Source organism: Plodia interpunctella, chromosome 10 (genome assembly GCF_027563975.2).
Source record: "Plodia interpunctella isolate USDA-ARS_2022_Savannah chromosome 10, ilPloInte3.2, whole genome shotgun sequence".
In the NCBI taxonomy this organism is placed as follows: domain Eukaryota; kingdom Metazoa; phylum Arthropoda; class Insecta; order Lepidoptera; family Pyralidae; genus Plodia; species Plodia interpunctella.
Genome location: NC_071303.1, coordinates 142,654 through 165,000, shown reverse-complemented (window position 1 = coordinate 165,000; position 22,347 = coordinate 142,654). Strand labels below are relative to the sequence as shown.

The 22,347-nt window shown below is 40.5% G+C and overlaps 4 protein-coding genes and 1 long non-coding RNA gene across 7 annotated transcripts in view; 2 read left to right on the top strand and 3 right to left on the bottom strand.

Annotated features, from left to right (window-relative positions):
* SA1 (Stromalin 1) overlaps nucleotides 1–11,138 on the bottom strand; it is a 22,707-nt gene extending 11,569 nt beyond the window's left edge. For 2 of the 3 annotated variants that reach the window (XM_053750953.2, XM_053750954.2), the window contains exons 1-16: nucleotides 10,383–11,137; nucleotides 10,056–10,226; nucleotides 9,580–9,784; nucleotides 8,632–8,857; nucleotides 8,154–8,277; nucleotides 7,574–7,752; nucleotides 7,235–7,454; nucleotides 6,978–7,151; nucleotides 6,207–6,278; nucleotides 5,635–5,793; nucleotides 5,177–5,443; nucleotides 4,824–4,931; nucleotides 4,252–4,388; nucleotides 3,949–4,178; nucleotides 452–582; nucleotides 1–21 (exon numbers count right to left, since the gene is read on the bottom strand). The exon at nucleotides 1–21 is cut by the window's left edge and continues 165 nt beyond it. In XM_053750953.2, coding sequence (XP_053606928.1) covers nucleotides 1–21; nucleotides 452–582; nucleotides 3,949–4,178; nucleotides 4,252–4,388; nucleotides 4,824–4,931; nucleotides 5,177–5,443; nucleotides 5,635–5,793; nucleotides 6,207–6,278; nucleotides 6,978–7,151; nucleotides 7,235–7,454; nucleotides 7,574–7,752; nucleotides 8,154–8,277; nucleotides 8,632–8,857; nucleotides 9,580–9,784; nucleotides 10,056–10,226; nucleotides 10,383–10,874 — 2,916 coding nt within the window. In that variant the 5' untranslated portion in view covers nucleotides 10,875–11,137. Of the gene's footprint in view, nucleotides 22–451; nucleotides 583–3,948; nucleotides 4,179–4,251; nucleotides 4,389–4,823; nucleotides 4,932–5,176; nucleotides 5,444–5,634; nucleotides 5,794–6,206; nucleotides 6,279–6,977; nucleotides 7,152–7,234; nucleotides 7,455–7,573; nucleotides 7,753–8,153; nucleotides 8,278–8,631; nucleotides 8,858–9,579; nucleotides 9,785–10,055; nucleotides 10,227–10,382 lie in introns of all 3 variants that reach the window. The other variant, XM_053750952.2, reaches the window with a different exon arrangement.
* A 719-nt stretch (nucleotides 11,139–11,857) lies between these two features.
* On the top strand, nucleotides 11,858–16,192 carry Rab10. The gene is made up of 5 exons (XM_053750977.2): nucleotides 11,858–12,070; nucleotides 12,241–12,440; nucleotides 13,166–13,255; nucleotides 14,211–14,405; nucleotides 14,689–16,192. The coding sequence occupies exons 1-4, from the start codon at nucleotides 11,944–11,946 to the stop codon at nucleotides 14,403–14,405; spliced, it is 612 nt and encodes a 203-aa protein (XP_053606952.1). The 5' UTR covers nucleotides 11,858–11,943; the 3' UTR covers nucleotides 14,689–16,192.
* On the bottom strand, nucleotides 11,894–13,522 carry LOC128673248 (uncharacterized). The gene is made up of 2 exons (XR_008405062.1): nucleotides 13,389–13,522; nucleotides 11,894–13,304 (listed from the first exon to the last, which is right to left on the bottom strand). It is a non-coding gene; the product is annotated as an uncharacterized LOC128673248 (long non-coding RNA).
* Nucleotides 16,193–16,478: 286 nt separating the features above from the next.
* On the top strand, nucleotides 16,479–19,871 carry LOC128673239 (uncharacterized protein). Its single transcript, XM_053750963.2, has 5 exons — nucleotides 16,479–16,638; nucleotides 16,900–17,180; nucleotides 17,566–17,943; nucleotides 18,063–18,338; nucleotides 19,608–19,871. Exons 1-5 carry the CDS (start codon nucleotides 16,578–16,580, stop codon nucleotides 19,836–19,838), a joined length of 1,227 nt encoding a protein of 408 aa, XP_053606938.1. The 5' UTR covers nucleotides 16,479–16,577; the 3' UTR covers nucleotides 19,839–19,871.
* LOC128673244 (proteasome subunit alpha type-6-like) lies at nucleotides 19,827–22,314 on the bottom strand. Its single transcript, XM_053750971.2, has 6 exons — nucleotides 22,094–22,314; nucleotides 21,649–21,825; nucleotides 21,158–21,313; nucleotides 20,662–20,765; nucleotides 20,329–20,498; nucleotides 19,827–19,951 (listed from the first exon to the last, which is right to left on the bottom strand). The coding sequence occupies exons 1-6, from the start codon at nucleotides 22,167–22,169 to the stop codon at nucleotides 19,894–19,896; spliced, it is 741 nt and encodes a 246-aa protein (XP_053606946.1). The 5' UTR covers nucleotides 22,170–22,314; the 3' UTR covers nucleotides 19,827–19,893.
* Nucleotides 22,315–22,347: the final 33 nt, after the last annotated feature.

Genomic DNA, 22,347 nt, shown 5'->3' with positions numbered 1-22,347 from the left:
GTCGCCGTAGTCGTTGTAGCACTGGGGCAAACAAATAGGGTACATTACTAATATTTATTATATTTTCTATTCGAGAGCCCTTAAATAATTAGAAACACCAGTGAAAAATTACTGTGATAATATATGTGATAATGTGTATGTGATAATATATGATAAAAACTGTTTGACAACTACATTAATTATTCTTCTTTCAAAGTGTTAATTTTTTACGATGGTTAAATAGACTTTCCAACCAACTATAAACTATAATAGATGAATGATATATATATATATATATATATATATATATATATATATATATATATATATATATATATATATAGTGTTGTTAAGGATGGATATCTTCCCTTCATATACACAGAAACTATTTTTTTTATATTATTCTTATATTTAATTAAACTTATTTTTCGAAAAGTTTAAAAAGTAGATATAATGTCTATAACAATCTCACCTTGATGTAATGCTTGAAGACGTCGGCCGCGCGGCGTATGGGCGCCACATTGTACACGATGAGCTTGCAGTACGCGGCCAGGAAGTTGCGCCGCTTGTGCAGCTCCTCGATACGCCGCTCGTCTTGACCGTCTGCACACAGCACCACTGTTAGCGTCCCACTCTTTGCGCCCGTACCACGTGACGTTAAATTTATTTCAATAAATGAAACCGAGATCTTGAAAATTCATAAAATGTGGGCCTATGTGACTTAAGTTTTGACTATTTAATCTGTCTCTATTTATAAAAAAAATTGAGAGAGATAGCTGTTTTGCCATGAAAAACGTTACAAAAAATTTTATTAACAAATAACTAGATATAATATTAAAATAAAGCATCTATTGAGGCATAACATCACCTTAAAATGTGTTTTACATTTAAATAAATATGACCTAAAACTTATAAGTAAAACATCTATTGTATGTCACGTGGCACGGGACAAAAATGAATAAAACGCAGAAAATTGAACGCAACTAATACATCCAGCGGTAGTTTATCGAATGAACGACACCGTTCGTTCGACCAACACGCTTGCTTCATGCATCTAGTCTACTCGAGAAAAGAAGCTCATTAGACGGCGCCCACCAGACCATTAGCGGCAGGAAGAATCTCCCCTGTGTTAAGTGGAAGCCCCTCAAAAATGACGCCTATGTCGTGCTAGCGCCGCATCGTACCAGCGATTCCTAATGTAGCTTCCGCTAAACTATTTCTTTTTGGCAGTAAATTATTCACGAATTGACAACACTGACATACTAGTGAGTAAACGATCACATCGTTCACATAAAAGTTTACGAAAAGTATCAGTTTTAAATATTGCTAAAAGGTTTGTTTTGTAACCAAAGATATATAAGACATTAAGTAAGGCTTTATCTTAAACGTTTGGGAATCCCTGGTATGGACCGTGTTACAAGCACAGCCAATGACCGTGAGAACGCAACAGAAACCAAATACATCGCACATAACTTCATGCTCAAAACCACAAGACTGTGTTAATTGGACGACCGGACGGACACCGCAGACACGTCGCTGTGTTATCTGGGACCTTTTTTGTAAAAGTTCACCTACGTTTTTGCTACGTATAACTAAATGTTTTAAATTAAAATATCAACATTTTTGAGGTGGTTAAAATTATTTCTTTCGATTGAAATCTGCATCGGCGCGGTACTTGATTTTATAAGCCATGGCAGTTTGGTGACTTTGTATTTTTTCAAACAAGCGATCTACCTAAACGCTTTGAAACTACCACGGCATCTTTTACGAAACAGGCCCCATACACTTGCGTCACGATCGTCGGCGGCGTCGGCCATCGTCTTGAAGCGGGCGCGACCATTTTCCCTTAGTAATGTTAGGAGCGTCGAAGATCGAATACCGAACGCGTCCGAGCGAACGTCGAGACAAAAATATGCATTATATTCGCGGCGAAGCGGCGCGGCACCTCCTCGAACGAACAGTAAACTTCCGAAACACTACAACGAAACTACTGCGAACTGGAGTGGAAAAATGAAGTTTTTTTCTCTCAAAGATGAACATGTAAGAAATATAGTTTTCAATCTAAAATATTTTTGCTTTCGTTTTTTTTTTCCATTTCAATTCACAATAATATAAACTAACTTGTGATCGGAAGCCTACTAAAGCTATCATCGAACGTCACAATTTGGCTCCCGATCGTTTTGTTCTAAGGGTACAAGCTCGCAAAAAAGAAGACTAGAACTGCAGTATGGTAGAAGAAGGAACGCCATGTATAACTAGGCAAAAGACGATACTATTGACATTCAACTGCTACAGTTATATAAGAGATGGTTTACGCTACTACCACAGTACAGAACGAGTTACGTAACGCAGTGACGTTCGCAAACAGCTGTCCGGAGTCGCCGCGGGGAGGAGCGATTGTCGCCATTACTAAGGTAAAATACGCCGTCGCGAGTGTGCGAGCGGAGTGCGAGCTTGCTTACCGTGGACCGCCGGCCGCCGCACCGCAACATGCAACCAAACACACCACTCCGTTATCGCAACAGCCGCGGAGCTCGCTCCCCGCGCGATTTCGTTACGAACCGATGGTAACGCGCAATCGATCGATCAGTTTGGCAAATAAGTCATCATAATTAGAGGACTTTGTTAAAATAATTATCTGCGAATAAATGTAGTGTAGTATATGGAAATCGTAGATCAATTTCGTAACTTTTTGATAAAATAAATAGACCCGGAAGAAACGGGAGACCGAACGCAAATGAATATTTAAATCTGACAAAATTTCGTTAATATAAAAACGCGGTTTCGATTCAAGACAGTGTATTTTATATACTTTATGAGGGAGCGAGCGAGCGCGCGAGCCGCCGCGAGCTACGGAGTCGCTAATAATGCATATTTTTTCTCAATGAGAACAATATTCCACCCTATTCTGTACAGTACGACAATATGGTTTAAAGTATTTTCCATTTTAGTAAAAGAAACGTCTGAAATGTCCACTAGTTACATACAACCCATTAATCCGACAGAGTAATTTGTAACAAACAAGTTTATAAGAAACATACACGAGAATATCGTGAGTTTTTGATAAAAACGAATCAGTTAAAATCTGAGTAAAAACCTATGTAGAACACCTAACTGAAGGCCAGTGTCCAGACGTAAGACACCAGCCGCTATATACGACATAAACTTCAGCGGACACAGACTACCGCGTCTCGTCAAGTGTCGAGAAAAGTGTAATATTTTCTACTAAATTCCTCTTTGATTAAAAACTGAAGTGTTCACTACGTGTGATCACTTTTCCGAAAGTGTGAATATAACCGCCTCAACTGTTAATTTTCAAAAATTTATGATATTTTATTGATATCCAAAAGATTTAGAACAGAAATTCAATCAGATCCAGTGATACTAAATCAATTACTTTTTGTACTAATTTCAAATAAAGTTATTTTATTTAGGGTCAGTTTCACCACTTATAAAAATATCATATTGTAATCTGTCAGAAACTAACTTCTAAATAATTCTGTGATTGGCCAGTTAGCACAAATGTTTGATATATAATATTCAGGCTATTTGATACTTTATCAGCAAGTGGTGAAACAGGCCGTTAGTATATAAAATTTCATATCTGATATGTGCAGATCGTACATTACCAAACACGCATTGTCTAAACAATTTTACCAACAATCATGTGTGCAGTATACCCTTATCCCTTCATTTCATTCATTACAGGCGCATATAATTCTTTTATAATATTTTTTCCTCAAATGAAATCACCGCGAGTATTCGGGTATCCATCATTCATATACTCTTTGATTATGTTACTGATAGTGCGAAAGTCACGGGGAAATTGCGATGTAACTATATATAACAATGAGCATTGCGAGAACTCGAAGCCCACTAAAATCAACTCAAAAATTACCAGACGGATTTTTCACCGATAGATAGATAGCGCGGTACCGGACGCTGGAAGCCAACAAAAGCCGAGGTTACCGTAGTTGTGGTGCACGAAGACGAACTCCTGTATGAAGTCGTTGAGCATGTCGCAGAGCTCCGCGTCGGGCGCGCGCAGCAGCCGGCGCGCGGCCGGCGGCGCACTCGGCCGCTGCGCGAACACCACCAGCATGTCGCACAGCGACGTGTATGCTTCCTCGCGCAGCTCCGCTGTGGCGCCCGCCGCCACTATGCGCCGGCACCAGTCGCAGTAGCCGCCCAGCCGCCCGCTGCGGAGGGGCCAGGGTTATGTTCCACGTACATACCACATTTATACTAAAGAAAACGTTTAAGACGACAAACCTGAGCGCCTGCACGTCGGCCGCGACGCCGGCGTGGTTCCCGCCCTGGGCGATCTTCTCCTCGAGCGTGTGCAGCGACCACAGCAGCGAGTAGAAGCACGCGCGCACCACATACACCAGCGCCGGCGCCGGCATCGTCTGGTTATTTGTTTAGGATAGTCAAGAGAAAGATGTATTTTCGTGCGGATTGCAGAAATCCACAGAAATCGCCAATAAATAAATAAAACTTTACTACACGAAATACAATTTCTTAAAAGTAGAAGAAGCTATCTAAAAGCCTTTGAATTAATAACTCAAAAACAATGGATATTTAAAAAGATTTGTATTTATTTGAATAAAAAGTCTAGTTATTATTTTCTTAAACCTACCTACTGCTGAAATGTGGAGGTTATACAGCAGCTAGGGTTATCCCTCATCAAAACAAAAGCGAATATAAGATTAACTAACTAGACTAAGAAGATCGTTCGTGAGAAGAGTTCTTCAGTTTTATGCTATAACAAAGAATCACATCAAACTTCCAAAAAGATGATGTTACAATTGAAGTAAAATAATGTCAATAGTTCGCTAGGATACCGGTTCGGGCGCGCCGTCGTCGGGCTTCACGCACTTGGGCAGGTCCTCGTACAGCGAGTCCCAGATGTTGGTGTCGTTCAGGTTGTGGCACATGTACATGATCGACACCTGCGCCGGACGGGCCACGATTAAAATGTAGCATGTGAAATACAGTGTGCACTATCTAAATTGTCATTTAAATTGCTAGAACATTATCGAGTCAAAAATTCTATATATAAATGAAATTTCAAGGTTAGAAGGATATTCAACTAGCATGTGCAAAGGTCTTTATACCGACTTAACAGGAGCAACGAATTTGGGTAACTCGATATGTTGACAGTACGAGCAAAAAACAAATTAAGACAATAGCTGACCTTTCTCAAAGAATTGATGACATTGAACACCTCATCCGCATCGGGAGTTTCTCCTCCCTCTAACAGCGACCTGAAGTCGTCGATGGCTTCTTTATATCTGTTGACACACATGTCAGTGATGGTGGCCCGGGCCACGTTGCACCGCGTGTAGACGCCGCATTGCTCAGAGCACAGGTACTCCAGCGTCCGGCCGCAGGTCTCCACCACTTCCGCTTCCGTTTGGACGCTCACGATGTCGCGCAGTTTGTTCAGCAGGAGCGTCAGGTTCTGTGTTTTAGTAAAACGCTCAGTATAAACGATGCAACATGCTAGCTATCGGGCGTGTCTAGTCGGAAATATTGCCGGTGTGTTTTCATTCTTCATTTACAACATTTATTTCAAAATAAACTGCACAAAAACAATGTCAGAACATGTATGTGTGAAAATGTCAACATAGGTTTATGAAACAGAGACATTACCGCCTCCTGGCGGGTGGTGGTGTAGAGCTCCAGCTCGAAGTACTGCGGGATGGAGGCGAGGTTGGCGAGCTTCTCGGGGTCGGCCCCGAACTTGTCCAGCAGCGCCGGCAGCGTCGCGATGAAGTGTGTCGTCATGCGCGCGCGGTCGTCGCTCACCAACTTCAAATATAATTACATCTTGAAATAATTGCTCGTGCGTTACTACTCAAAATACAAATATTTCATGTAGATTCGAAGCGAATGCAAAAGTTTGTGAGAATGCATGTGTGTTTTTGTTACTATTTCACGCAAAATCTACTGGACAATTTGATATTTGTGCACTTGCATGCAGGTTAAATGCATTATTGATGTGATGTAAGATATGCATGTCTCAATGTATTTATTGCAAATAAATGAATGATTATGATTATGACAGATTCTTATGAAACTCTGTACATGAGTAGAATATAACCTGGAATAACACATAGGGTACTTTTAAAAAAAATATGTTATGTGAAATAAAAATAACAGGGTGTTGGAGTGAAGATAGTGATTACAGTATGTTGTCGTAATATATGAGAGGGAGGAGTCACCTTGGCCTGGTCCTTGGAGACGGAGAGAGGCTTCCGCGGCGCGCGGCCCACCGGCGGCTCCCCCGTGCTCGCCTGCAACCGACCACCACACTCACTCTCACTCTCACTCTCTCTCTCTCTCCCTCTCCTCTCCAGGGCTGCGACAGCGCACATTACATAGCATCAAACCAAGTCGTTTCCCGCTGTATATCTGTGCCTATATATTCATCTTTACTTCGTCGTGACGAAGATAATGTGGTTACTGAGGAAGTCTTGTGTACATTTTATTATGGTTTTACCCGAGCAAAGCTGGCCGGGACGATAATAAGAAAATAACAAATTCTAAAGAAATTCAAATTTTAAAGATTCGGCTGTGATTGTATAATCTGTATGTCGTCAACTCTCATAATAGTAATCGACGCTGTGTACAGTGCAAACACTAAGCACATTTTTCATTTGTTTGTATCAGCACATATAAGTCGCGGCTCGATCTAATACATACACATTCATCCTACTAACGTATGTACATGAATATGATCATATATAAACAGCGTTTCAATCATCAATCAACTTATCATTCAAGTTGTGCGGTTTAGTCTTTACATTACATGATCTCTAGTTGTCTCTCTCTTGTACGACATTGACGAGAGAATTTGAAATGAGTACTATTCTAGGACGCTTCTTCTACATTCCCGGTCTTTCATCTGAACAGCTTAATAAGGTTAGATCCTAATGAAAAGTATAATACAGAAAATGACAAGAAAAACCAAAATATAAACCTAGTTGTCTCACCTGTCTGACACAACACACCATGAGCTCAATGAGCGAAGACTCCTGCCTATTGTCCAGCGCCTCTTCTCCCGGCCCGGCCTCTTCCAACAAGAGATCGGTCATGCACTCCCAGTCTTTCATCATGGGGTTGGATTCTATCAGAGAGTCCACTAAGTACGCACCGTGTTCGTGTAGCTGAAATAGAAATAAAAACGTTTATCTATAGCTTTTCCTATGACCATGTCAACCATTGGATCGCGGTCAGGTCGCGTCGATACCTCGCTCTCGATGAAGAACTGCACGAGGTCGCGTATGAGCGGCGTGTTGGGCAGCCGCCGCTTGCCGCGGCGCGAGCGCAGCGCACACGCGGCCGCGTCGGCCTGGAACAGCCGCACGTTGAGGAACTCGCCGGCCGCCGCCGCCACCGCGCGCCACGACGAGTACACCAGCTCGTACACGTTCTCGCAGTCCTTGTCCGTCAGCACGTCCGGGTGCATCCTGCGAATTTCAATAATTATCGAACCGCACGGATGACTTCATTATTGATCTAATAGAAAGAACTGACATGCCGTACCGACCCTACATAAAGTGGGATAACGAAAGGCGGACTACTTTACTTGAGAATGGCGATGACGAGGCGGACGGCGTGCACGGCCACGTCCGCCTCCTTGTCCAGCGACATGGACACGATGCGGTCCTTGAACTTGGACGTGAACAGCTCCAGCTTGCCCTTCAGCTCCTCGCACTCGTACAGCGGCTGCAGCGCCTGCAGGCAGCGCAGCCGCACCTCGCCCACCTGACGGACCATACACTTTACTACACCGCTTCTGTACGACAGGTGGTATCAGTATGATAGATACAAAAGAATTGCATATTACAAGGGCTGATGTTGATGGAACTAAAATTTTAAATACACCTTAGATGATTATGTATGACTTGATGGCGCGCTCAAGATCGGCACCTGACGAGGGAATTCCCCAACGGTTAATACTGTCATAAGCAAGACCTGATAATGAATCGAAAGCAGCTCCCAACGACTCGACTACACGGACATGATTTTTATGTGACACAATAACAAAATATCTTTGACGGCAAAAAAAATACGCTTAAGAAAGTACGGCGTCAACAGTCACATTTTTATTTTTAAAATAACTTATTTCCTTTTTACAAATGTAACCTTATAATCATCAGTATTACCTTATCATGCAAAGTCCAGCCAATATATTTAAGATATAGGTCATCCAAGAAGTGCGCCGGGAACTTTTCCATCCAGATACCAATCTCTGCCATCGTGATAGCCCTTATATCAGGCAGTGTGTCCCTGTACAGATAAACAACACATTTTATGTGAAATTATGTGAAAATAGGTGTTACTTCTTACTGGATTGGGAGTGAAGTCGCGAGAGCTGTTACTTTTGAAAATACCAACAGCCATCTAATGGCAAGAAGTCTCATACACAGTAGAAAACTAAATAGTCATAGTTTTCTTACGATGTTTTCCTTCACCGGAAACAAGTAATGCCTCTGTTAACTACTTATGTCAGTTTGGTATGCAAGCTTTCGCCGCACAAGCAGGGCGGTCTTTTGATTTACATATGGGCGTCTTGATTACTGGTCCACCAAAGCCACATTATCACTTCTCAAATACAATGCAGACTGAGCTTGCACTGTGTACCTGTATCGGTGCACGAAGACAGACTTGAACATGTAGGACAGCATGTTCTTGATCTCCTCCATGTTCTCTTCCAGCTCCTGGCGCTTGGCCACCAGCACCTCCAGCCGCTCGCTGGCGCGCTTGTCGCGCGCCTTGAGTCGCTCGGCTTCGTACTGCCGCAGACAGTTGTCGCAGTTCACGCTCGTCAGCAGCGCCACGTCCACCAGCGCCGTCATCAGCTTCATCACTGTGCAGAGATCAAATACTCATTCATCAATCCCGGAAATCCACTATTGCTATCACCCATTGGAGAGAGAACTGAAAACACTTGAAATTGCTGACTGGTTAGGCAGAATTTAATAGCATGGCAAGTTATTTGTAAACAATGGATTTTTAAATGTAGTTAATAGAAATAATATAAAAAATATCCTTTCCTAAATAATCCTTTAAATGTGAAATGTAACACAATCTTTTTAGAAGTTTGATGTCCCAAATTCCTTTTTGCATAATAAAACTGAGTAATACAGCATGACAGCTGCAACTCATTCCCTCAATTCAAGTATATATGTAGTTTTTATTGCCAGTGCAGACACAAATTTGCTTGAATTTCACTTTGGTTGTGAGGAGGGGTAAACCAAGCTATGGCCTCTCCATTTTAGCAGCAGTACTTAATGGTTGTGACACATATATATTTTCTTGCCAGTTTCCCTTGGGGGTAAAAACCCCAATATGATGATTACATAAAAATAGGATATCAAATTATTGGGAAAATATGAAATTATTGGCCTTAATAACATCATAAAACTTTTGACGTAAATAAGTGACATATATCATCCTAAATTGAATAAAGAATTTTGAATTTGAACTGAAAACTTTATATTTATTTGTCTGTTATAACAAACATTTGTGAATACCAATGCAATGAGTAAGCAGAGAGGCACTAGCAGAGAAATAGCAAAGTGAACTGACCAGCTAAAGTGGCAGTATGTCTGAATGCTCTAACTTGTGAGTCGGAGAGCCCTGTGAGCAGAGAGATGATGTTGTCCATGAGGTACTGGTCGTAGATGATGGAGTACTGGCACATCTTGACCAGAGTCTGGATGAACTCACAGAAATTACTGCGGAACTTCTTCCATGTCTGTCCCGACATTATCAGAGGGTATTCTCCACTTTCCTAAGGAATTAAAAAAAATATGTTGATATTATGATGTGTAATGTCAATATCTATCTAACTTGGTTTTAGTTTCTTACAGTACAGTACAGTACAATAATGCCATTTACAGCATTGTTTAGCTGTTGTGCTAGGAGAATGTCCATGTGAGATGATGTTGCAAGTAGATCCTCATTGAAAAATAGTCATACTAAGTGAATAAATCTACATATGACCTTCATAAAATTAAGACAAATTACTTTACAAACTAAAATACAATATTTAAAATGGAAACCTCATCAAACTCCTGTGTCATCTTCTTGATGATGAGAGTGTGGTCCATCTGAGCCATGTCTGGGGTGACCTTCCCTCGACACCCTGATGAGTTGATGAAGAACTGCATCAGCTGAACTAAGGCACTCTCTCGGTTACTCTTATACTCTTCTATCCACATGTCCACCACTTGCTGTTAATGTAAAATATTATTTTATTGTAAAATCTATTATCAATAACTTAATTTATTATCAATTTTAACTGGAATGTGCTTAGAGCAGAACATAATAATAAGTTCCAGAAATTTATATTTAAACAAAAGTTGTAGTGTTAACAAAATCATACTTACATTGATAGCAGTCTTGTTGAATCTCAATATGTTGTAGAGACTATTTTCATCATCTCCAGGCAACAGTACAGGCGGTGGAGAATAGGCAGGAGGTGGCGCCGCGCCCCGACCGCGACCCCGGCCACGGCCACCGCGCCCCCGCCGTCTGGTAGGCGGCGGCGGCGGCGGGGACTCCGCTAACCGCCCTACATAGCCGCCGTCCCCACCGCGCCCACGACTGCGAGTAATGCGCTTAGTAGGGGCTGGCGACGGCGACCTGGCTAATTCCTCTGCTGAATGATGCGATTCTTCTACTTCTTCCCTTGGCGCCTCTACGGTGGTCGAATTCGCCACGGGGGCGACATTAAACCCTGAATAGTTGATGTTAGGCGTTTCGGGCTCGTGGATCGATTGTCCACCATAGTCCGTCATAGGAGTCGCGGGGGTCATCGGGTTTGCATACTCCGGTGGAGGATCATCCATCCGAATACGTTTCCCGCCACGACGATGCATGTTGGTTGATGGATTTACCGCTCACTTGTGACACAACTCAAATAACACAAAATTGATCCAACAAGTCCCATTGCAATCAGTTTAACATGTTACATATATACCTACACCGCCATGGTGCTCACTCGAATTATTAATTTTTCTAAACATTGGGGGTGAGTAAGAAAGAACACCACGAAACAAAAAACAATCAATCGACACGACAATCAACTGAATGAAGAAGATGAACAATTCGATCGATCAACCGACGCTCGCTGCAGCAGATCGCATAAACAAAAAAAAATGTTTTTTTTTAACCATCAGCCATAGACATTTTTAGTTGCCGGACCGCACATCACGTATAAGTGTATTAGGGCATATTACGAAAAGCTCAGCGCAGATGTCACTACTGGTACAACTAATGTAAACAAACATTGCCAATGGAGACAAAAAGCGCCAATATTGTTGCAGATTTACGACCAAAAATACCTTTGATTTTGACTGAAGATCTTACCTGTATGAAGTCCGCATTTCAATAAGTCTTCACGTGTGAAGTGTTCCGAGCTTCTTTTCGTCCGTTTACTGGCTCGAAAATTTTACAGCGTGAGGCGTATCCCATAGTTTTTTTATCTTATGGAAAACAATTTTTCCCAATATTTCGGCACCGAATATGCGGTCATTGTTGTATATTTTCACAAACGAATGCTTGCATAATGAAAGGATTAATAAAGTACTCTAAAATAAACGTTTTAATCGACATAGCAAAAGATGGCAAAGTGTAGGTACTAACATACAGTGCTGTACACTGGCAGGATAAATGTAGTAATACTCCCTATTTCTTTTCTTTTTTCTCTTCCGGCCGTCGGAAGCGTGAGGGCAGGCGGGCGAGCTCTCGCCCACGACACGTACACACGGGCGACGGCCAGCGTCAGTTTTCTTTTTTCGTAGTTTTTTAATCTGTGGTGAGGTAAGATGACATCATGTTTTATTTCATTGGCAACATCTATCTATCAATAAACTGTCAAAATTTCATATTGGATGACTTTGGAGCATTTAGCCTTTAGTAACTCATATTTGTAAAATAATTATTAAAATGGCTAAGAAGACTTACGATTTGTTATTCAAGCTACTCCTTATTGGTGATTCTGGCGTGGGAAAGACTTGCATATTATTTAGGTTTTCAGACAACCACTTTACAACGACATTTATATCCACTATCGGTAAGACCCACCTTTGTATTTATTAGGATTTCGTTTTCTTGAGCTTACCCTCGTAGATTAAAGTTTAATCTCTTTTAGTTTATCATTGTTTGCAATAATGTAATCTGTTTATGACTACACCCATAATTGCTTTTGGTGATAAATTGGGTTCTATTTTCTTCTGACTTCAGGAATAGACTTCAAAATAAAGACGGTGGAGCTTCGAGGTAAAAAAATAAAGCTCCAAATCTGGGACACGGCTGGCCAGGAGCGCTTTCACACCATCACCACATCTTATTACCGTGGCGCGATGGGCATCATGCTGGTGTATGATATAACTAATGAGAAGACATTTGATGATATTGTCAAGTGGTTAAGAAATATAGACGAGGTCAGTGAGATACTCTGTATAAACAACTCATGAAGATCTATCAGTCTGTGAGCCCACACAACTATACCTTATTTACTATATGAGTTTGTGTATATATTTGTTTGATTGTTCCTATCCATATTACCTTTATATTTGAAGATGTAATTGATACTTACTCAAATTCATGTTTTACAGTGTTACATAGCCTGTTATGAGAACTCTGTGATATATAAAAAAGAATTACAATATCCACCCTTATTTCCTGCTCAGTTGATTCTCTTATCACATTACTCATATTTTTTGTCTCAATGTTTCCCTCTCCATAGTTTTGAGAATATGATTGTTATTATGACATCATGTATTTAGACCATTATTAGTTTATTTACCAATTGTTATACTTAATGGATTTTGTAGTTAAAATCTTGTAAAATGTAACTGAAGCATATTATTAGCTTTTTAATGGCTTAGTAAATAGCTTGGTATTCTTCCATTATTTGAATAATATTTTATTTTTGTGCTCATACATTTATTCATCTTAAATTTGTCCCAAGGAAGAGTTATTGAAGTAACTGTTCAAATTAGCATGTTAGAATAAGATACTTATATTGATTATGAATGCATAAAATTTTTACCAGACTCTGAAATTGTAAAGTCTTTGTTACATCCGGAAAACATGTTGTTGACCTTGTTTATTGACTTTTCATAACATTATACTTGAATTGTAAACCTGTTGTTGTCCTGTGCAGCACGCCAATGAAGATGTGGAGAAGATGATCCTTGGCAACAAGTGTGACATGGAGGAAAAGCGTGTTGTTAGCAAGGAGAGGGGAGAGGCCGTGAGTACTGGATATTATGTCTTGCTATTTTAACAAACACTCGATCACCCTGATCAAAAGACATATCATAACATTTTTAAAATTGCAATTTGTGTAAGTAAAAATATATTTCTAAACAATATATCATATTTACTTTCTAGTGCAAACACTAGTGTAAAGAAGGACATGGAGTGGTCCTATTCTAGGATGGAATCATGCTCTAGTGTAGAATTACAACATGATGTAATTTTTTTAAAACTGGAGGATTTTGACTTAAATACATATACACTTGACATATATATTTTTAGTTTTTTTTCTAAAGTAGCAAGAAGTTATATATTCTCTAATAGTATCTATGCGAAATTTTCTAGAAATATTTCTTTTTCTGGCTGTAAACAATATTCTCATGACTTGTGTAATGTACCAAGTTCTATAGAATTAGGGAAACATTTTTAAAACACCACAAAATTCAATTCATTTAAAGTTTGCTACAAATATTGATCGTAAAATTTGGAGTTAATTAGCAGTCTGTGAACAAATGAACACACACTGAGCTGATTCATGGTGTTGGCCTTCATACATATTTTATCTTGTTTATGTTTGTTTGTATTGTAGCTCTTGTTGATCAGCCTTCATTTCCTATAAGTTTAATGTAACTTTCCAAACCCATTGCATGTAAGAAATTGCGTTTCAGTGTTCATTAGCGTTTAAAACAAGTTTTATTACGATTTCTCCGAACATGCCAATATATGTGAATGTAGGCCTATTTTACGCACGTTGGGTCTTTATAAAACTTGCAAGGTGCCACAGTGTCATTGTACTTACTTTATATTTGTGACAACTATTAAAATCATGTCTGTGATAGATAGAAAAGTCTTTATTTTAATGCACCATTCACACAGGCAATTTTAAAGTGATTTTCTAATAATGGTGTCGAAATCCAACTCTGGTCTCAACAATAATTGTATTGGAGCAGATCGCGCGCGAGCACGGCATCCGCTTCATGGAGACGTCGGCTAAAGCCAACATCAACATCGACCGCGCGTTCTCGGAGCTGGCGGAGGCCATCCTGGACAAGGCGTCGGGGCGCGAGGCCGACAGCGACCTCGCGCGCATCGCCGTGGAGCGCCGCCCCTCCCGTGCGCCGCCCGCGCGCGCCTGCTGCTCCTAGGTCCGCCACTGCACTACATTACTATTTGCTGCGGTATTCTACAGTCAATTACCTCGCTTATGTACCCTACTTCGTTTGCGACAAATAATAACTGTCTAAACCATTTGTGTTTTACATTCGATAAGATTTTTTGAACAAATTAATTTATTATACAAACGTTGGTTACTTACTACTTAGGCGAGATTATTGACTATGCTAGTGTCCTGTTGTTTTACCAATAGTAACTTTTGAGTATGTCACTTGAGATTAGTTGTGATATAAAATCATTTCTTCTTTGTTATAGGCGGGTGAGTAGGGCTGCAAGGCACGACGATATCCGATGTGCTACTTCAGGACACTAGTTGCGAAAAGTCGCATTTCTGAGTCGGTTTTTGGACAAGCTTTTCCATACAGTTAACACTAATATTTTTTCTAAATTTATTTTGCGACGGGTGACTAAGAATGTCGCTACTTGCGCTTGTGTATCCATCGAAAGTAGTATATTAACTCATAATATTTCTTGTTTAGCAAAGTGGTCAAAAAAATATGAAGCCGCAGTCAAATCTAGTCGCATAATATGTCGATGTAAAGAAAGATTAGCACATTAGATTCGTCTATGTTTCTCAAAAGTTCTATAGAACTGCGAGCAAACGGGGACTACAGTCATCATTGTCATGTCCATATAAATCTTCGATTCGTTCATATTTTGTGTTATTGTTTTAAATTCTTTGAGTTTAAGTGATTAGTAGGTACACAGAGTAGGTAAATGAAAAAATCAATCTTGATACAATCGGATAATGTCATTTGTACCTAACAAACGGTACCTTGCGTGGATATTTATCTGGTGGCGAATTCGCATATTGCTGTTGACTGTACATAAAGCACTGCTACGACTAGGTATGAGCTTATTGGATTATCATGCAATTATATTACTTAATATGAAGATTAAACTTTGCATTTGTCTACTCTGTGATAGTGTTAAGAGCAGTGTAATTATCATTCTCGGCTTTCATAGAATTAGAGCTAACGAAAACTTAGCTCCGGGCGATGGGGGGCGCTGCTTGGCCCTTCAACGCTTTAAGTTTGTGCAATAATGCAACTGTGCCGCGTAATTAAAACTAAATAAGTAATGACACGACTAGCCTCACACGACTGCATTTTTCTAAGATTTAAAAGAACACATTTTTTAATAACTTCGATGTGACGTAAACATTTTGTAATTTTAGCAGAGGCATACAGCTTAAGACGCAAATGTTACTTAACCGCAATTATTTGTACTTTGAGTAAAATATTAATTTTAATTTTAGATTTTTAAATGAAGAATTTGTTTTACCAAAAAATGGGCTGCAATGCCCCGATTATTTACTGCAATTTACTACTTATTTGAGCGCACGACGGCCATTAGTATTTCACAGTAAGCCATATGTAATCTTCAAATGCATTTTGAATTTTGTCTGTTCGGCGCAGACGCACCTCACTTGTGCATTTACGTCTTCGCTCGAAATATTATTTACAAAACTAAAGTGTGATCATAATCATAAAGAAATAATCTCTTGGGAATACAGAGGGAGTACATAACTTATCCTGAAAATTTTCCTCAAATAAAGGTGGAAAATTGGGATGAATTTTCAGTAAAAGTTGTATAAACTAGGTTATTTATTAAGTATCCTATGTAATATTATATACGTTGAAGGTTAAATAAATTACTATTTTATCGTACGGTGTATGTGTCTCGTCGGTTTTTACCTGCTTTTATAAATAACGTCGTCATTGTATATTATGTTCATATTAAACAACCTATCGTGAAATACGCCTTTTATTTTACCTCCAGGATTCGAAGATGACACAGGTTATAGTCTAAATTCCGAATAATTATTAAACTTAGCCAATCAGTTTATCTGTGACCCATTAATTAGTTAAATGGTATCCTTATTGTATTGTTAGTATAAACTTCGCACATAAGTATTCTTCTGTCCTTTGTTTCCTTGATATCAATTAATAAATAAAGTAGTGAAACAACAAAACAATTAACTAACAACTCGTGTCTATTATATGTGTATGTATATATATCTATAAAGCGCTAGTTATGAATGACAAACAAGTGGAGCGTCGCCCCGACCTGCGACCCCGTTATCAAGGGAACGACGTCTGGGTGCCAGTCTGTTGAGAATATTGTGCTGTGTATAGTGTATCATGGGTGCTGCGCTGTGGCTCGTGCTGGTGGCCTGCTTCAGGCTCGCTGCATTTGCTGAATGTAAGTAGTAACTATTTATTATTATATCTAAAATCATAGGGCCAAATCGAATTCAGTGGATTTGTTAGTTAAGCTGCACAGGCTCTTGGAAAGTACGATTCACAATCACAACTTATGTGTATGAGACCTTCGACTAAAGTTTCTGGTCTCATTAGAATTTGCGACTTTCATTTCTTGGTGAGCAATGTACTATTATGGAACTGGTCCCAGACTAAATCTCATTGGTATTTTTCGACCATTACTATTTGTTTACTTTTGCAGCTGAGCCGTCCTGCGTGATCGAGTTGGATTGTCGCGAATGTATCCCGGACCACATGCCGCTGGTGACGTCACACCGCGCACGCGACGCGCGCGTGTCCGCCTCGCTCGGCGAGGAGCTGCGGCTCGCGTGCGGCCGCGGGACGTTGCTAGCTTATCCTGGCAGGAGCGAAGTGCGGGTGGTGTGCGAGGGCGGCAGGTTCCGGGTGAGGGAGGACGGCAGATTGCGCCATCTGCTGGAGCTGGGATGTCAGGAAGATGTGTTTGAAGATGTGCTGCATGACGTAAGTGGGAATCGTTTAGTAATAGACTGTAATAATCATAATTTTTATTTTTTCGAATTATTATTTCTCATCACATCAGGAAACAAAGTCGTCATATCAGACGCGTTTTTTTACGTAGCTCTCGGATCCTGCTAGGCAAAGCCTCCCCTCTTTGTTTCCAACCTCTATTCCTCGTCAGTTGTTGCCATTCCTTATAGAAGGCGACAGTTCGTCGGACCATCGCATCTTCGGCTTGCCTTGCGATCTTTTCCCATCAGTCGGTACTCAAGTAGTCATGCGGCTTACATGGCCCGCCCAATCCCGAATCAGATGCGTATCATCTCATAATCTTAAGGTGTTAGTTCTGCCCTGTCAGCAATAGAGTGTATACTGAGTCGTCTCCCAGGTGGAGCACTGCAGGCCGCCGCTGCAGGGGCGCGCGTACCTGGCGGGCGCGCGACACCTGGCCGCCGTCTGCTTCGACGCGGACGCTGCAGCGCCGCGCCGCGCGCTGCTGGCGCCCGACCTGGCGCTGCCGCCGCACGCCGACCGCCTCGCGCCGCTCACCGTCCTCGGGAACTTCAACCATATGTTTGACAGCACCACTAGGAAAGACGCAGAAGCGTTATTCCACGACGACGCGAGCGCCAACAGAAGGCTCAAGGAGTTGTTGAAGCACGACGATGTGACGTTGGGCGAACAGACGGTGACGGCCGCGAAGCTGCTGGGACCGCATTACTTCGAGGATCAGAACGCGAGGGTTACGGATTTCGTGTCTAATAAGGTAACATTTTATCTTTGACTAAGAGTAGCGGAGTATAACGACGAGTATTGTGAATAAGTATAAATTATCAAGTTGTCGAATTTCTTCTGAATAAGACAAGTTGTCAAAATGACTTCCAGGTGGTGACCTGGCGAAGCGTGGCGCACGGTAACTGGCGCCACCTGCAGCGTGACGTGGCGCGAGCGCTGCGCGCGGGCCCGCGGCGCGTGTGGGCGGGCACGCGCGGCGTGGCGGCGCTGCGCGGCGCGCGCGCGCGCGTGCCCGTGGAGCTGCGCGCCGGCGGCCGGTTCCCCGCCCCCAAATATCTGTGGACGGTCGTCCTGGACACGCAATCGAGGACTGGAGTCGCTTTAGTAGTGCTCAACGATCCGTTTGTGGCCGTTAGCGAAATCAAGGTATCTTAGCTTGACAAAATGAAAATAATCTTTCATAAATCTAAACCAGCTGTTCTAAAAGCTATTTCTTTATCTAAGTTTCAAACATAAAAATCTTTACTATCTTATCTTTGCTTAATAAAGGTGGATCTTTTTCCAAAACTTACTTTAGATCTATATTAGGACCACTACTATTTTTAATAATGATTAATGACTTAGCAAAAGTTGTCCAAAATGCAAAATGTGTTCTATATGCTGACGATCTCAAGCTGGCCCTGGATTTAAATAACCCAACAGACTACCAGTTATTGCAACAGGATATTAATGCTGTTCAAAAATGGAGCACAGAGAATAAGATGTTGTTTAAATTGAACAAATGTTCGGTAATGACATTTAGCAGGAAAATTTTGAAATCATACCATGACTACACGTTAAACGGCGAAAAAATTAATCGAGTCACATCGTTAAAGATCTTAATGTAATATTTGATACGAAATTAACTTTTCACGACCATATTTTCTCTCCTGTCAAAGATAGTTTCAAACGTCTTGGATTTGGATTGCGGAACTCAAGAGATTTTCACAATCCGCACGCAATTAAACTTTTATTCTTCGCATTAGTCCGTAGTAAACTAGAGTCAAGTAGCTGTATATGGAATCCTCATGAGGTTTCATATACGCTTATAATGACGCTAAAGAGTTCAGAAAACATTCTTAAGGTACTTTTATAAACGCATTTACGGATACTATCCCTACCTATATCCAACTCTGTTTCTACTTGGTGTATCAGGTCTTAATTCTCTAAGAGCTCGTAGGGATCATTATCAATTTGTAATGTGTTTGAAAGTACTCCGAGGTAATATCGATGCCAGTGAACTTCATAATGAGAATCTGTTTTATGTACCTAAAAGAAGCCTTTTACAACGCAAATGTCAACCACGAAAGCTGTTCGCAACACCTCATACACGTACTGTATCCCATGCACAGTCTCCGCTGTGCCGCATGCTAGCGGATCTCAACGCATTCCTGAACCAGGAACCTGAGTGTGACGTGTTCGTGGACGGATGGAAGACGCTTGTCAGGAATTGTTTGCAATTTTGTGAGATTGACGAATGCGAGTCAACGTGTTTAGGATGATAATATTGTGTTTCTCTAAGAAATTTTTGTAAGTGCCTATTTTTTCTTACTAAATACATAGGGATACATATTGTGTATCGTTGCATTTAGCTAAATAAATAAATAAACACAAAACGTGCAATGGAAAAAAAATATAATTATCATTAATTTCCAGGACGCCGTGTTCTGCGAGAGTATATGTTCGAGCATCTCCTGGCTGCGAGAATTACGTCGTAATCGCAACTACGAGACTCCCGTGCTCGGCCTTACGTTTTGCTGCAGTCTGCAGAACTTCACCGATATCGTCGAAGAAATGCCTAAGAATATCGTCCCACATTTGGATCAGTATACTGTGTTGACGGATTTGAATTTACAAGAGAATGATACGCTAAAGAACGGTGTTTAAAAGAGTTTATTAAAAAATATTATAATTATAGAATCATACTGATTAGCCAAGCTCCTTAGTCCTTTTCAGCGATCGCAGTTAGATGTTTGTCGATTTCGCTCTCCGACAGCACCCTGGAAGAGAAAATGAGAAAAAATACTTTAAAATGTACTAATTGAAATTGTTCTTGTTCTAATTTTGAAAATAATCGATCCCAGTCAGGCAGGTGCTTGTGAAGGGGCGTGTGTTCTCGATTTTGTCTCGATTCCACTTGTTTTTTAAAACTCATTATTACTTTCGAAATGTTTTATTCAATCAAATTTATCTAGGAGTTTTAGGAAACAGTGTACTATATTATGTTTCCAGTTGAATTCTGCTACTTTGCACGTAGTATAGTATAACTGAAGTGCAGTGTGCTTTGTGTAAAAGATTCTATTCCTTCATCACAATAGGGATGATTTTGGCAGGCATAACTTTAGTCATACTTTAGAGATGAAACTGTGTTACTCACGTGAAGTTAGGGTGTTCCTTGGAGACGATGCCGACCTCGATCTCGCTGGACTTGAAGTCCACCGACAGCACGTGCGACAGGCACGAGATGGCCAGCTGCGCCGCCTCGGCCGCCGTCAGCTCCGAGCGTTTCTTCAGCTTCTTTTCCAAGTACGCATTCGCGTCTGTCGCCTGCACGGATATTTTATTGTAGATATTTTGAAAATGTATCAGCAATAATTTATAATGAAGTTGAGCACTGAAACATACTGTTTTGAGTTAGAGTGAATAGCGGAAATAATTTTGACATAAGTCAGTAGAGTGGTATCATTTGAGAACACCATCGTATAGCTACCTTGGCGCCCGCAGCCACGGCCTTGTAGGAGCAGTAGTACCCGGACGGGTCCGTCTTGTACACGCTGGCGCCTGCCTCGTCGTCGTACGCCACCAGCATCATGGCTATCGTTGACGAAATTTTGTTTTGAGAAAAGGTAAGCGAGTTTGACTTATTATAAATACATACAAATTATTTTCAACAATCTTTTTATTTGCTTAAATTAAGGTTGCCTGGAAAATTTAAATTTATTTTTTACCTAATGCATTCAAAAATCAAGTTATAAACAAAGAACGACAAAGAAAATTGAACTTCAAAATTAAGCCACTTTCAATACTGCTTCTTTGACTGTGTCAACACAATTCCCCATCCACAAATAAATCACTTGTATAATTGGTTAAGCCTGTAATAACTTGTTGTTATATGATGATCAATTGGAAAAATAAATTCAATACTAGGTCATGAGGAAAGTCTTGATGAATATTTTCTGAAACTAGTATATAATAATGGTACATACTGCACCCAAGTGGCCTCATCTCAGCATTCTGTGTGTACACCTGTGAGATGTCTGCAATGCGGCGACACAGGATGTGCACAGGGATCTCCGTGCCATACTTGTACTGCCAGTTGGCTGCCTCGTACCGTGCTCGCTGCACTTGAGACTTGCTGTCCGCTGTAAATTGTCATACATTTTGGACTATTTCATGGTCATCAAATTTTTTGTCTATTCACTCATGCTTTTTGAACAAGCAAACTTGTTCAGTTCAGACCTCTATTTGAAAGAGTAAGATATTGTTTATTTGGAAGGTAAACAGCCATACATATACATATATTATAAAGATTCAAAATGGAAACATTTTTGACATATGTTCTATGAATTCAGAAGAGATATTTTCAACATCCACAAACTGTGTTCATTGCTAAGTTGACAAACTGGTTTAAAACATACAGAAATCATATGCAAGTGGCAAGTTATCCTTTCTGTAATAATTGTAAAACCCTACTCACCAATCATTCCTGTCATGACGCATCCAATCCTACTAGTGAGTGGAAAGAGATGTGTGACTGAGGAAGGGTCAAGTAGACGGTCGGGCACCTTGCGTTGCGCCGCCACCACGGCGGCGTCCGCTCCGCGTAGAGCCACCGATGTTAGCCCGCCTTGGTTAATAGCCTTCAGGGCATATTCTGTAGAGGCATACATTTATAACATTTCCTACATGAAACTCATGAAATTGCAAAGACAATCGTCGGTGGTGAGTAGTTTCAAAAGTTCGGACTATGGAATGACATTACAGTTTTGCATAGGTTTCATAACCTTATTTTTATGTATGATATTCGTATTTCAAAGTATCTCATGTGATTTGTAGCATTACAAGATTTTCGGATATTTATTAAAAACATTCTCATTATTATAAATTCTTTCGTATCAAATAAAAAGTGAAGCATCACATACCAACTTGATAAAGTCTTCCTTCAGGCGAAAAGATAGTTATATGTCTATCAAAACCAGCACTGCTTTCTCTAGCCATTTTAAAGATAATAATTTGCAAGACAACACCTAAGTATTCATATAATTCAGTAGAAATAACGACGTAACTGAGAGTACCTACTGAGACTGAAATTTATTTTGCTTTTTTTGACAGCCGCAACGCTCAAAAAAGATGTCTTGTCATGAAATTTGTGTTGTGTTGCCAGCAAATAGGAAAT

Bases quoted from the DNA above. Each gene is read 5' to 3' on its own strand.
- Rab10 (XM_053750977.2), top strand. From the start codon at position 11,944: ATGGCTAAGAAGACTTACGATTTGTTATTCAAGCTACTCCTTATTGGT. The intron at 12,071-12,240 runs GTAAGACCCACC...TTCTGACTTCAG, and splicing joins GACATTTATATCCACTATCG to GAATAGACTTCAAAATAAAG. The intron at 13,256-14,210 runs GTGAGTACTGGA...GTATTGGAGCAG, and splicing joins GCAAGGAGAGGGGAGAGGCC to ATCGCGCGCGAGCACGGCAT.
- LOC128673239 (XM_053750963.2), top strand. From the start codon at position 16,578: ATGGGTGCTGCGCTGTGGCTCGTGCTGGTGGCCTGCTTCAGGCTCGCT. The intron at 16,639-16,899 runs GTAAGTAGTAAC...TTACTTTTGCAG, and splicing joins GCTCGCTGCATTTGCTGAAT to CTGAGCCGTCCTGCGTGATC. The intron at 18,339-19,607 runs GTATCTTAGCTT...ATTAATTTCCAG, and splicing joins TGGCCGTTAGCGAAATCAAG to GACGCCGTGTTCTGCGAGAG.
- LOC128673244 (XM_053750971.2), bottom strand. From the start codon at position 22,169: ATGGCTAGAGAAAGCAGTGCTGGTTTTGATAGACATATAACTATCTTT. The intron at 21,826-22,093 runs GTATGTGATGCT...ATGCCTCTACAG, and splicing joins AGGAAGACTTTATCAAGTTG to AATATGCCCTGAAGGCTATT. The intron at 21,314-21,648 runs GTGAGTAGGGTT...GACAATTTACAG, and splicing joins CGTCATGACAGGAATGATTG to CGGACAGCAAGTCTCAAGTG.